The sequence below is a fragment of the Patiria miniata genome, unplaced genomic scaffold (assembly GCF_015706575.1).
Source record: "Patiria miniata isolate m_02_andy unplaced genomic scaffold, ASM1570657v1 HiC_scaffold_3, whole genome shotgun sequence".
In the NCBI taxonomy this organism is placed as follows: Eukaryota; Metazoa; Echinodermata; class Asteroidea; order Valvatida; family Asterinidae; genus Patiria; species Patiria miniata.
This window is the reverse complement of record NW_024037069.1, coordinates 36,234,505-36,248,774: the sequence shown is the minus strand read 5'-3', so window position 1 is coordinate 36,248,774 and position 14,270 is coordinate 36,234,505. Positions and strand designations below refer to the sequence as shown.

The 14,270-nt window shown below is 40.4% G+C and overlaps 1 protein-coding gene across 3 annotated transcripts in view; it reads right to left on the bottom strand.

Moving 5' to 3' along the window:
* LOC119737430 (cytosolic carboxypeptidase 6-like) overlaps window positions 1–14,270 on the bottom strand; it is a 60,560-nt gene that overhangs the window by 31,098 nt on the left and 15,192 nt on the right. For all 3 annotated transcript variants that reach the window (XM_038211784.1, XM_038211782.1, XM_038211783.1), the window contains exon 5: window positions 2,920–3,136. In XM_038211784.1, coding sequence (XP_038067712.1) covers window positions 2,920–3,136 — 217 coding nt within the window. The remainder of the gene's footprint in view (window positions 1–2,919; window positions 3,137–14,270) is intronic.

The window sequence follows — 14,270 nt, the reverse complement described above, 5'->3', positions numbered from 1 at the left end:
TATTTATTCCCTTAGTAAAGCATTCCACAATACAACTTCCCCTTACTCCTAAAAAGCACAATAGATGCCAACATAACAAAAACATGTACTCTAGCAATTTATACAAAATACAAAGGATTTTTTATTTATCTAATCACATTATTCCCTCATGTAATATATGACGCTCACTAAAGCAACAACAGCCAACTGAAAATGAAGCACCACTCTGCTATTTATATGCTTGTAGTGCATTAAGAGTCGTGTTTTCTAGACTTATCCGATGTCCTTGGCTGCGAAACCTTGTACCAAATCTTGATGGGGCCCCGTTGCAGGCAGCAGAGAAAGCATAATGCGCATCAGGTTTTGCACTTGGTTGAACGCCCAGTCTGCAAACTCCCCTCCCCCCCCCCCCCCCCCCCCCTGTGAAAGGCAAACGGAAAACAAAATCTCCACTCGTAACCTTGGCCGTGGCGCGTGTGGCGCGCACACGCTTGCACGCACGCATGCATGCACTGGCTTGTCATTCCACCGTGCGGTGTCGGCGGGCTTTAGAGTGACATGGTTGACAGGCTTGTAGTGGTTTCACCAAGGTATAGGTGGAGGAAACAATGCAGCATCGCATCACGACATGGTAGTCTGACGCGTGTGTTATGTTATGACAATGCAGGGCTGTGGAACTAATTCAAATGTGGAATTGAACACGATGAATATTGCTTTACTCTGACGAGGAATTGTATTTTGCTAAATTAAGACGAATAAGAGTTTGTAGATTGTTAACAGTAAACTGTCTGCCTTTAGTTCATCCTCCTCTATGCTAAAAACTTCCACTTTAGAAGGGGATTTAGTAACTTTCTTCATTGAAATTACATTTCCCAGCCAAACAAATACTGTTGGTATTTTTATAAAATACTTACTTAAAAAATGTTGGGGTTTTTTTACATCAACAATCTTTAATAACAAGAGTCCAAAATATGACTTAAATTTTCCAGGAGAATTTGAGAGATTTTTAGAGACTGTTAGAACTCATTGCAGATCACGTCACTTTTCTTTTCATCACTTGCAACCTGAACAACTATACAATGCATTGGCCCCCAGACAACAAGGCCCCAAAAGTCTCCTTCCTAACTATTTTTCCCATTAACAGAATTTACTCAAATTGAATCATTCCTTCAATACAAGCCTGATAGCCAAGGCTCCAAGTTCCAATGTTTCCAGTCCCTGCTGGCTCACCAAAACTGTTTAGAAAAAAATTGTCTGCCTCTGTTTACAGAACTCCACTTGGCTAAGATCAATTCCCTCTCATTACTGTGCCTCTACTTCATTTCCCACTTTCCTTCCTCCGCCCAAATTTCCCTGTCTCCACTTTCCCAATTTAGCCTAGCAAAAAAAAAAAAAGTGAGACAAATTTAAGCAGGCATCCTTCTCTCCTTGGCAGGCTCCAGGAATCTTGGCTCATCATCGTCTGTTTCCTTACGCCAACATCCCCCTCTCATCCCCCTTTTGTCTCTTGTTTACCATCAACAGGTGAAATCCTTTTTTACCGGTAACACCGCTCACCCATTCAACCAAACCATTGAGGGGAAGCTTTGCTTTTTTTTCACTTCCCGCTTTACTTTTTTCCCCGTTACTACATTGTCGGCATTTTTTTGTGAGTCTGTGTGTGTGTTTACGGTGGACGCTGAATCATCGTTTGCCGCTCTTCCTGCCTAATCGGCATTGACAATCAAAGCCAAGGTCGAGGGAAAATTCACCGGTCGGTAAGTCGGCAAGAAATAAAGAAAGTGGGGAGGGTGGGACGCCCCGCCTGAGACAGACACCTTTCGAACCTGAAATTGTATTTATCAATCTTACACTTCAAAAATACATGCAATTCTCACATTATTACTATTTTAAATGAAGTCAAGATTATAAACCTTCAAAAAAAGGAAGCATTTTCAGACACATTGATCATGTCAAAACCAAACAAAGAATTCGCATTGAAAGCAGCAAATACCTAAGGATCCATATCACTTCAAACGTTGATTATTTAAGCAAAACTTCACCAAGGCAAGACAAGCTACTGTAAACTACACATCTCTCCACAAATATCCTGGTACACACACAGAAACAAGAGACCCACACTGACAATTTGTATTCACAATCATGAGAACCACTTCAAATGAGACAGCGAAAAAAAAAAAAAAGACTGAGAATGGCTGATAGTCTGGCTTATGGCGGGGAGGGAATGACAGTAATCCTATAACGCAGCCTTGAGGATCGACCAAACATCGGACAGGACTGAATACAACCCTCAACTACTTGTCAATACTGACTTTGAGGTGTCAGTCAAGTTAAGGATAACATTTATATTGCTTTTTTTAGTCGGCCTGTCCTGTTCCAAGAGTCGTTCTCCGCCCGGCTGAGACTTGAGGGAGAAGGGAGAATTGAGTATCAGGGAATGTTGAGGGGGGGGGGGGGTCAGACAGTGGGGGGGGGGGAGGTGGGAGTGGGGGAAACGGAGGAATGGTCAGGGAGGAGTCTAGATGAGATTTACGTTGACACTTGATTGTAATATAGCAACAACGACATGCTGGAAAAAAATTAAAGCAGCCATTGGCATGTCCACATTAAGATTTTTTAATAAGCTTCATGTAGACTCATTTTTCGATGCGATATGGAAAAAAAGCCTTTGAATATTGCTAAAGCGATCTTTACAACAAAGGCTTAATAGCCCCTTGTCCCCCTAGTATTTCAGAATTTGGGTTTTGCTTCACAATTATTCACTCATACTTTTACATTTCCATCAAAATTTCTCCCACAGCTTTTTAGCAATTTTCAATAAATTGAATAGAATTGGTGTGTTCTCTGGGACCATATTTACTAGGCTTGTCTTGTCTTGTCACCAAAAAAAGGCTGTCCTTATACACTCTGGTTCTACCTTTCAAAACCAATTATACCTACCACGCTAAGACACAGCAGCTCTCGGTCAAAGTAGTTCAGTTTCCGTTTCTCGATAGCAGCCAGATAGGTTTGCATTCGAGTGTAGGAGTAGGGGTAGCAGTACGCAAACTGGTATGTGTCGCCCTCTTTGTCAAACGCAAATGGGAAGGACATGACGTAGTTCTTACGGTGATCTGGGCATCGGTAGTAGTAAACATTCTTGGAGGGAATTCTTTGCCTTGAATGAGAGAACACAACAAAATCAATTTTACAAATATGAAATGAAAGAAATTGATTTCAACTTCAAACATACTTCTGATGACCTATACATGTATATACATGTATAACTAGAAGTGTGCATGTTGCAGTAACGTGCATTTAAGCAACGTCAATAATATAATTTTTAGAGCTTTTATTTGGAATCAGAAAAATCTCCACTGAACGCAAATATTCTTGATCTGCTCTGAATACAGAAAATGGGTCCTGGCCTAACCTAGATGCCAAGGAAACAAATTCCCTTAGGAAATTTTTTTTACCAGTTTGCAACCTTTTGTTTGTTGTCTGTGATTTTGAAGAGGTCAAACCTGTTGACCATTCAGTTTATTGGAAAATTCACCCTGCTGCTATCTGACCCCATATTCAATGAATATCATTTCTAATGTGTGATTTGTGACGTAACAATTTACATACATGTACACATGTAACCATGTGAAATAATCAAGAAGTACAAATCACACTGAACACTAGAAATGTATCAAAATTTAACAAAACATTTACTAGAGCATTTACAAACAAATTCCGAATCCACATTCAGCCACAAAGATCACATTTAGCTACCTGCAGTGTGAAAATTCAATTACACAAGATGGTGAGAAGCGATAGTTATATACGCATCGCTAATTCATTTATCCTGATTGTGTGTATGGGGGAAAGAATATCACTTAACAAAGGAGACAAAATGGGAGTCACAAACAGTCTGCGTAGGGTTCTTCTTGGCCCCCCGGCACATTATCACATGGGTTGGGACCACAGAATTATCTTGTAGAGTGACACCACACACATCGAGGGGGCAACTCCGCCCTACGGCATCAAAACATGAGCCACATTTTGAAATTATATGCAATCTGGTCCAGCTAACGCAATTACTATCTCAAATGTTTTGTGATAGATGTGGTAGATTGGGACTGATGAAATAAGCGAGGCCAGAAATCCTTCAGGTTACATATAGGTTTTTTTTCTATTTTGTTCATTTATAAGTTACAAAAACAGAGTGCTATGAGATTTTATTGTTTCTCTTTGCTACAGAACAGAAAATTGTGAGGCTTTCTCTTTTATGCAATACCAGGAGGTTACGAAGTGTTGAGTCAGTTGGCTTGAACAAGTTGCTCAATTTTACTGCCGGTTCTATTTGAATATTAAATGAGACCACTATAAGACAATGAGAAAAACTCTAGTTTGCCAACTCGTATTATATCTGGAAAATAGCTTGAACTTGCCTTGGCTGATACGCAGCACAACACACACTGTCCAAATGAACCCTGAGGACACAAACAGACCCAGGTCATCACGTGTCCCACGTATGCATGAGGACGTGTGTGCAGGCACACCGTTCAAAGAAGGAAACGGCCAATATGACCTACAAGTACATGAACTCCTAATGCTGAGCCAAAGTGCGCTGTGGTTAAACCGGCCCAAAGTCTGGACTTTCTTGATGGCCTTCAGCCAACATAAACCACATTCTCCACCTGCATTCTCAAACGCAACCACCAGACTTAAGGACAGTGAATACATGAATTTAAGCCACTAGATTTGGGTCAAAATTTCCATCTCTTTGACACATACAGTTACGCACCTGACCGCCCCCCCCCCCCCCCCCCCATCATTCATGCTCATTGTGTATGTATGTAGGTCGGAGCTCAAACATCTGAAACTCTTTAATATATGCACCTTGCCGTTTGGCTTCTAGCTCTAGGTAACAACAAACTTGCTAAGCCAGACACATAACACCTCCTGCCACATTGTTTCTTCACACCATGACGCTTGTGGCTCGACACTTGCAACGTCCAAACACAACAAAAGTTCTCTGCTACTGCGGTTTAATGCACCTTGTAAGATCTTGAAAACACTTCACACGTGAAAGAACAACTTTACACTATTTTGTCCGGGCAACGCCAATAGGCTGAAACCTCATGGTCAAATAGCAAATGACTTCAGGTCATACAAAAATTGTCTCAAAATTTCCCGGGTTCCTAAACCAAAATACTCCCAAAAAATTGTGTGTATTCCGTCTTTGTGCTAGATACATGTCTCTCTTTCTTTCTTCAACTGTGTCAGCACAGGATCCATCAGATCAAGAAAGAAATACTGAATGCATTTATGAAGTGATGTTTCTTTCATATCTAGCGACACTTGATCATATTACTGACATGTTAGACTGACTGGTGTGACTACAAGGACTCAATCACATCCACTATGCATTGGCAATTAAGCACACAGCCGAGGCGTGAGCGCTGTCACTCCTCAGCTGTTGTCTGTTGCCAGATTTACAGCTTCAGATATTACTTTGAAGATCCAGCGGGGCGGCAATACTTCATAAAAACATTCTTGAAAAGACGGGCCAAACTGCCTGATGAATTCTCTTCACAGCTTGTCAGCAAAGCTCCTCTTACAATGGACATTTTTATTATTTTTGTCGAACTTTTCTATAAATCTTTCTAGAAGATTTTCCAGGCCCTAAAATTGTTCTCATTTATACCACTTTTTAAATCTTGTCTTGTCTCTAGCTTCGTGTACAGGCTCCAGAATACATGTCCACTTTCTACTATTAAGGAAAACTAAATCTTATCCACACAAAGCTAAAATTTGGAGTTGTTTGAGCATAAAATATTATCAAGATTCTAAGGAAAGATACAAAATCTAAAGCGGAGATAAAGATGAGGTTTCAAAACTGCCCAACACTATTGGAATGACACAATATGATATCCCCTTATTCCCACTAATGTCTATTATTTGTCTTTTATGCAAAGCAAGTCCCAGGAAAGTTGAGCAACGGAATTGAGAGAGGGAGGGAGGTTGGGTTGCCCCAACATTATACACCGCGTGTGTCCTCAAGCCTCCGGCTAAATCCAGCCACCAGAGAATCCAATGCTAGGGGAAAACCTAGCTGGCTAGCTGCCTAGGGCAATGTGTAACACTGCCTTGACTCTGCTTCGCAATGGCTGCCACGACTGGCTTCAAATTCTACAGGAATTATAGATCGTCATTTTATCCAATCTGATTTCTTTTTCTTTCTGCTGTGGATATATTTAAGGAGGTTTGTTTCACAGATTGGAGTACACTGGAACATGAACCTGTGGGGAAAAGTGGTGGGTGGGAAGAAAGTGAGTCGATTCCCAACAACTAATTTTTATTTGCAAGAACAAGAGCTTGATTTGCTCTTCAGAAATGAGACAATTAGCGATTTCAAATAACGCCTGAAATGAGCTTGTTGACTCTGCGTCCCATAATGCTAATTTCATCCCTCTAGGCAACAATTTCAACGTCAAGTACTTAACAACTAAATTAGTTCCGTTGCGTAGAACGTTTATCAAAGCCATTATTGGGGACTTGATTGTAATTAGGATGTAGGGGACCTGAGGCAAGTACAGGGCATTTTAACAAACAACCACTTGCTGCTAATAATGGAGTGTTTTGGCTCTCAGTTAAATTTCAAGTGGCGTACGGTCCTATACAAGACTTCATTTCCACCTGCATGTATTATTTTACAGTGGACTCAATGATCACAGTTACATAGATAACAAAACATGAAGCCTTCCCCACAAAAGACCACAAGCAAATTACAAGGTTTTGGTGAACATCCAATTTTCAACACAAAGTGTTCAGAATGATAAGTGTGCAAGGTTTACACCTAATGAAAAATGCTTTAAACACAAAATATTCAAGACTTTTAAAGTTGAACTTCCCATTTTCTTCAACAAATTTGACCTCATGCCTTCTCAATGTGTTTATTTTATTTGAAAGAGAAGTACTTGCTTCTATTTTGGACATCTGTAACCCTCTGAAAATGAATGATCATCAGGCCACAAGTAATTCCAAATTTGTTAGGCAATTATTCCATAACAAAGTGTCGACAGATTTTTTTTTCTCTCATTCAAAACTGCAAGATGTTTGAGAAAAAAATGGTAAATTCAAGTAAAAGTATTCTCTCAAATCCTTTCAAACAGCCTCAATATAAAAAAAAAGAAAAAATAGGAAGAGGTGAATATTTTCCAGAGCACTTGCATAATGGGCCACACGCTCATCACCCCACAGTTCACCTGCCTAGTGCATTAAAAGCCAACTTCCCCCTCCACATCCACTCACAGCAACGCTGCAGCTGACAGCGACCACGGCAAACCCAACATGGCCCGGGGGGCTCCTCGCTTCAAACTGCCTCTAAATTTGATATCAAAACAGAGCTAACAATCTAAGCTACAATAACAACCTCCAGGGGAAGACACTGAATATTCATCCTATCTCAAAGGAAGGGGGCAAGAGGGTATTGAGGAAATGGGGGGAGGGGGGTTCGTTTGGGGTGGGACGGGTACATTCTTTACGGGGTCAATTTTGTGGGTTGTATTAAACTAGGTCTTAAAAAAGACCATTTTTATTCAAGCTGGTACATTGGTTTAGTGCATTTAAGGCAAGTTGAATTTTGTTGAAATTTTCACAGATGAATAAATGTGCAGACGAATTCAGAAGAAAAACTGCATTGTGAAAACAGCATTAAAAAATGTTGTGCAAACACTTGAAATTAAGCTGAAGGTTAAATTGAAAATTTGCACTGATATGCGACAAAGAACTGCCTCGTGTCTCATTCCTTCTTTGACTTCACATATTTTTTTTCATTTATCTAGGCAAAGCAGTTTATAAAATGGATCTCTTTATATCCAACCAAAAGGCTGTCATTCCAAGTCCTTCTAATCCCAATCCTCATCTTAAACCACGTCTCCAAAAACAACAAAAATGAAACTCCTTCAGAAAGACAACTTCACCCCCAGGACCGGTCTTTAAAAGTAATAAAAGTCCGTGACACTTTTCATTGCCTAATGTAGAAGAAAAAAAAAAAAAAAATAAACTACAGGCTCCTCCCGAAGTCAAAGATTCTTATCGTCCAGGTTTGTCTCAAAATGTAACCCTCAAACCTTAAAAAAAAAAACAGGAACAAAACAATAAAATAAAATAAAAAGTGTGACTAACGGGAAAAGAAAACAGACCCCACGGATCACTGCAAACACAGATTTTTTTCGGGACGGAGTGAATGAAATGTCTTTATCACATGAATGACCGGAGGCAATGAATATAAAAAAAAAGGATGGGACAAAAAAACGTGGGGGAGCGGAGAACATTGACTTGTTGATGAGTGAGAGCCGCATCAGAGCCACCGATCAATTCAGTTACCTGCCTCCACCAATCAACTCCCTAGGACCCCAGGCAAGTCAGAGAGTCGTATGAACAATGTGACCACTCTGTCTTAGTTTTATTCTGGTTCAAACTCTTCAATGTCTCTTCTTTTTTTTCCTGGTTTTCTGGGTTGAGGCCGGACAGAGACATCAGTGTTGTTATTTCAGGAGTATTTTATTATTGCCTTCAATCAACTGCTATGGATTCTCTTTCTTCCTTCCTTCTCTGGAGGGGGATGTTACAGCTGACATCCACTGTTTCTAAGATCAAGCTTACAGTTAAGGTTTTTGCCTTCTTTAATTCAGCTCTTTATTTAATGGTAGCAATTACAGATTTCAAGGTTTTCGGTGTAACTTATAATATCAAGAATTGTCTTTTTAGCTAAGTACATGTACAGCTGCTGAGTGTCTATATTCCAGTGAGGTACAATGTATCATAAGCGACTTATTTGAATAAAGCTGTTGAAGCCTGTATTATTTTAACATGATATCAAGATTCCGAGCCATGCTTCCATCAACTATCAACAGCAATATCTTTCAGAAAATTGGCTTTGAATGAGACTTTGGAATATCTGAAATAGAACAAGGACCAGTTGTATTTGAAAACCAATGGCACTTTGGCTTACAAAAATGTAATTCATCTGAATTTTACAGTGAAATTGAACGAAGGCAATAAGTGAAGGAGATTTAGTAATTGGGTGACTGTCAACATAGGGCTGGATAGCTCAGTTGGTGTGCACCAGTACGGTATTCTGGAGGTCACAGGTTCAAACCCTGCTCTAGTCAATTTCTGTGTACAATCTTATGTTGGTTGAAAGTAAGTCTAGTTGGTCCTCCTGTTGTTTATTTGAATTCATGGTCACTATTTTGCACCGTGCTTCTTCAAAAAACTAAAGTCAACCTTGCCGACTTTATTTATTTTAGGCCATGAGGAATGACCGGCGATAGACTGCTACTGGCCATATTCCACTCCCCGATCAGTTTGTCGAAGAATGTTGTCTCATGTCATGGCAGGTGTGAGACCGGAGGCGCGAATGAAACGATCAGCTTACACGACCGACCGCGGCCAACCCAGACGCGACAATAACTCATGACAACGATGGCAAGCCGTTAAATCGGCCCAGCCCAGTTGAGGCCAATTTGTCAGGTTTGGGTTGTTATCTCCACACTTGCTAACAGAAGACAAATTTAATTCCTTTCAAGACATTGACACCACGATTAGGTTTAGAAACAGTACTTTCTTATTATTCAAAAGTTTTTGATCCAGGTTTGAATTCAGTGTTGTCCACAAATCTATCACAGTATTCTTTCGTTCCTTTCACAGGTTTTCTCTGCTTGCAAATAAACTACAAAAGGCATCTGTGAGGCATTACTCAGTTTCAGAGTACATAGGCCTATAAAATAGTATTTGATCACTCAAGAGGTTTCTATCACTGCGACTGTCAAGTAGAAGTACCAGTAACTTCTGATTTGTAATGTTTGTTATATAGCAACTTTGTGTTACTATGGTCAGTCTCTATGGACCTTGCATGCATGTTTGAGAAGTACATGTAAATCAGTTAACATGGCCCAAGTGTGACTACATGTACAAAGACATGGTCCATGAAGGACAAATTAGCTACATGCACTAATTGTCTAGGGTCAAAAATACCCAGCCAATTGCCACATAAAGGTATAAACGCTGTCTTAAATACATGTGTAGCAATCAGAACAGCTCTGACATAGATGCACATGGTTTCCGTCAGACAACATTGGAATCTCATCCAAGATGTCCTCCTACACAGTCCATTTCATCTTCGTCTCTCGCTCAGTCCCTTGCCAACCTCTTCCCACCCCCCCCCCCCCCATCCTCCGTCCCCGTCACTTCATTATTGAGGTTGTCCACCCACACCTCAAGGAACCCATTTCCATGTGACAAATTGGTTATCAACTACTCAAGATGTATTTTCAAAGGAGGGGGCAAGATGATTCCAAACATGAAAGACTTTACAGTCTGAAGTTAACTTAAAATATTCCTCTCAATCATCTCCATATAGCCGTGTCCAAACTGGGTATCTTGAGGCTGTGGCTTTACCTTTAGCCACTGACTCACTATGGTGAATGGGCATAGCCATAGACACCATGACCGTTTCGTGCAAACACACACAGATACAATGTACATACTGCCTTTAAGACCGAGACCACAAAGCAAGCAAGAAGTCATAACTCAGACAGTGTGAAAGTTGGCAACCTCCTTTCCTCTCCGCCATAAAGAAGATGCATGTCATCTCCTTTCACCTCATTTCACATCCTTGATTCTGCGTCCACCATCAATATTTCACGTGGACACAAGATGAATCCAGTGTCAAATGGTGTTTGAAAGTTCTAAGAAGGAGGGGTTTGCAAGGGGCGAGCCTTGGGCTATGGTAAAACACAGGGACCGTGGCAAGAAAGGTGTGAAGGCGAGGAAACGCAAGCGTCATCTAGCCTGTGGACTTTGCCCCAATTCTTGAGGGTTGCTTGGAAGCACATTTGTCATACTCTGCTGAAATGAGAGCATCGTATTACGTGCACATGTAGATTTAAAGGTTACAGATTTTGCCTACAGTCAAGTGTACAAAAATTTGAAAATTTACTTAGAAATATTCTGTTAAGATGAGGACTCATTGCAAATAGGCTTACAAATTCAAATTTTGTGGAATATACATTATTTATACTATGCAGGTCTTGCAACTTCATTTGCACTTTGTATCTTAGTACCAACAACCAACATTGTAAACTAGCCACGGGCTCCTTTGCTAGTCTTAAAGTAAAAGCAATGTGCATGATTGATTGATTCAGAATCAATTTTTTTTTATTGTTTCTCAAAAAAGTAAAAATGTCGAAACTGATTTCATACACCATTTTAAATATACTTGATCAAATTCCAAGCGCTTCCATGCAGCCATTCTTAAGTGATTGAAAGTATTGGTGTTTGTCTTTGTCAGGTCGTATAATATCTCCTTACCAAAACACAAAGCCACTCCAGCTGAAATTAAACCCCAAACCAGACGGAGCTCTTTTGTTTCCACATTACGCGGGAGCGATTTGGACGAGGGGCTGAGGCACACAATTAAACAACAAATAGGCTGCATGTGCGGGGCAGTGTGCGGGCAAACTGAATATTTATTACTGCAATGCGGCCAGCAACACAGGAAATTAAACTCCTCACTAGCCAATCTAGCCACTGCAATAAGACCAAGACACAAATAAAAAACCTGGATAAACTCTGTCAAATAAAATTCATTTTGTGGTATCATAATGTACTGAGTAGTGGCTCAGTGCCCGGCTGCCGAGTTATTGAATAAACCAACAGGACTGCTATCAATGCAGTCACAAACAAAAGACTTTTTTTTTAAAATGAAGCCCGTGATTGTCTGCATAGTGAGCTTGAGAATTAAGAAGCACTGTACTGTACTGGACGACAAGTTATAAATTGGTCAATTAAAATTTTCTTTCACCAGAGTTGTTACGTTGCCCAGCGCTGTCACAGTTTCCAGATTTGTAAATGGGCACCATCTTTGACCTGTGTGCGTTTCGGATTGTTTGAACGGGAGGTGAGAGTGACTTTTGCCCTCATTTGTAAAACATAAATCAAAATAAATTCAGCTCTTTGATGCTTCCCTCAGAGAGGTTATTCGGTGGCAAATCTTGAATTGTTGAATCCGGAAGTCTTAAACCGAGACATGAAGCTTGGGTTAATTTTTCAATTATTCTTTTGAACTGACTTTTGCCTTCATTTACAAGAAAATTATGGAAACAAATTAACTCTAAGATGTCGTTCAGAATCTTTGCATTATACATGTAATGTCAGAAAACCATAAATTACACATAAAATAAGAAAGAGATTTGAGGAAAATGTTTGCAACAATCATACAAAATTATCAATTATACACAAATTTGTTTTTTACTTCTGGATTCACAAAGATTACAAGATGATAACTCATTCCAATCCTTCTACAGAAATGCCTGTCCTAATATATCTTCATTCCTTTATGAAAGACGCCCTCATCAATGGGTGTTAATAAAAGAACCCACCATCACGATTCTACCAACGACCGATTTCCATCTCCATGCAATGACTATCCCCGCTATTCTCACAACCACTTGTCTGCTACCCCCCCCCCCCCCCACCCATCCCAAAAAAAATAAAGAAAAAAAAATTAAAACTTTACTGACGGGTAAATTAGTCACCAGCCAAAAGTTACTGTTTCTTCAATTTTGTGTCAGAATGTTGCTTTCAAATTGGACCGCTGCCCTATTTTCATACGACACGCAGACTTATTACATCGTATCCATATCGATCATTGACCTAAAGAGTACAACGAAGAAAACAAGGCCGGGAATGGCAGACGAAATGACAAGCACGAGTTCAATGCCATCTGAGATTTGAAATCAATGACCCCCTTCTCCCACCCCCCCCCTTCTCCTCCACTGGATTCACTATTCACTCGTCACCGTCTCTGCGTCCCTAGTTACCCATCTCAGAATCTGGTTCTGGGTTGATAGAGAAGTATCAAGGATGCCCCAGATAAAGCCATTGAGCGACTGTCAGCAGCCAGACATCACAAACTGATCAATTTGACTCTTTTTTTTCTATCTCTTTTCCTCCTTAAGCCAGGCAACATCTCATAACCGTTGAGTCATGTTGTGAGATGTCAGAAGATCCTCATGAGCCAATCTTGAGATGAACTCCTCAAGATGATGACGAGTGCATGGACATTCTATACCCAGAAAATTATGCGTAACATATTTTTGAGGTGATTCCTGACGTTTTGTTCCACAATCACGGTTGTGTAATACAACAATCGAAAGGACACGACCCTCCTTTGCTGACTGTAACAGCCACAGGCAATCAGACCTGGAATACATAGGCTCCATGCATGAACAAGAGAGGGTGCTTTAATTTGCGAGAGCCCAGTGGATGGAACACACCGCGTCAGTGTACTGGTTCCCGCAAAAAAAAACAGCACAAACTAGACACAACTTATTGTATTCTGAATGTGCACAGAGCCATAGTGTCTTCACGTGAGTGTCAGGTGCGTTGTCGGCACTGTAGTCGAATGTCTCTCCCAGTGGTCTCCCTCAATTCTCCCTTTCTTGCCAATGAGGGAGTCCTTGTGCACCGAGCCCATATCAGCTGTAGATTGGCATTCTTAATATTTTGTTTTAGAGCAAACCACGAAAAGTGGAACATTTTGTAAAGATTTGATTAATTTCCGAGTCATGCATACTGGTAGCTATCGGTACGCAAGAAGATTCCATTTTACAGGAAGAAATACCGGTATAATTTAGGAAAATAGGCATTGTGCTTACAACGTTATACATACTATACATGTACACTGTACACTGAGAAAATTGTGGTCACTATTAGGGGCTCTTTTTAAAATTCACTTGATTTTGTGGATTTCTCAAACGGTACCTCCAACTTTCCTACATTTTTTGTTCTTCTGCACAATGGAGATTATTCCAATTGTTTTCTCTGCAATACTACTGGTACATGTACCAGTAGCACGAAATAGTAATACTGGTACATTTATCTTTAATTTACTGGCACAATAAGTACAGAATAAGGACACATATAAAACTTTGCATTTTTGAACTAAACACATTGCTCAAAAACAAAGCAATAGTCTCCCTCATTACAGCCACCACCAAAAACCCCAGGTCCACTAATTGACTATGCCACCTCACCGGAACCGCCACATTATTTATTCATATCTGAAAGTAGGAAGGGGGGGGGGGAGTTTAATATCAAACGTCCGTCCACACCTCAGAGGGGTTTGGTCTCATGAATGCATTAAGCCTCAGAGAATGGCAAGACTAAAGAAGTGCTACGGATGGCTGTGCTGATTGGCTTTATAATCAGAACCTAATGAAGTGTGTCAGATGAGGGAGTCGGGGAGTAACCAG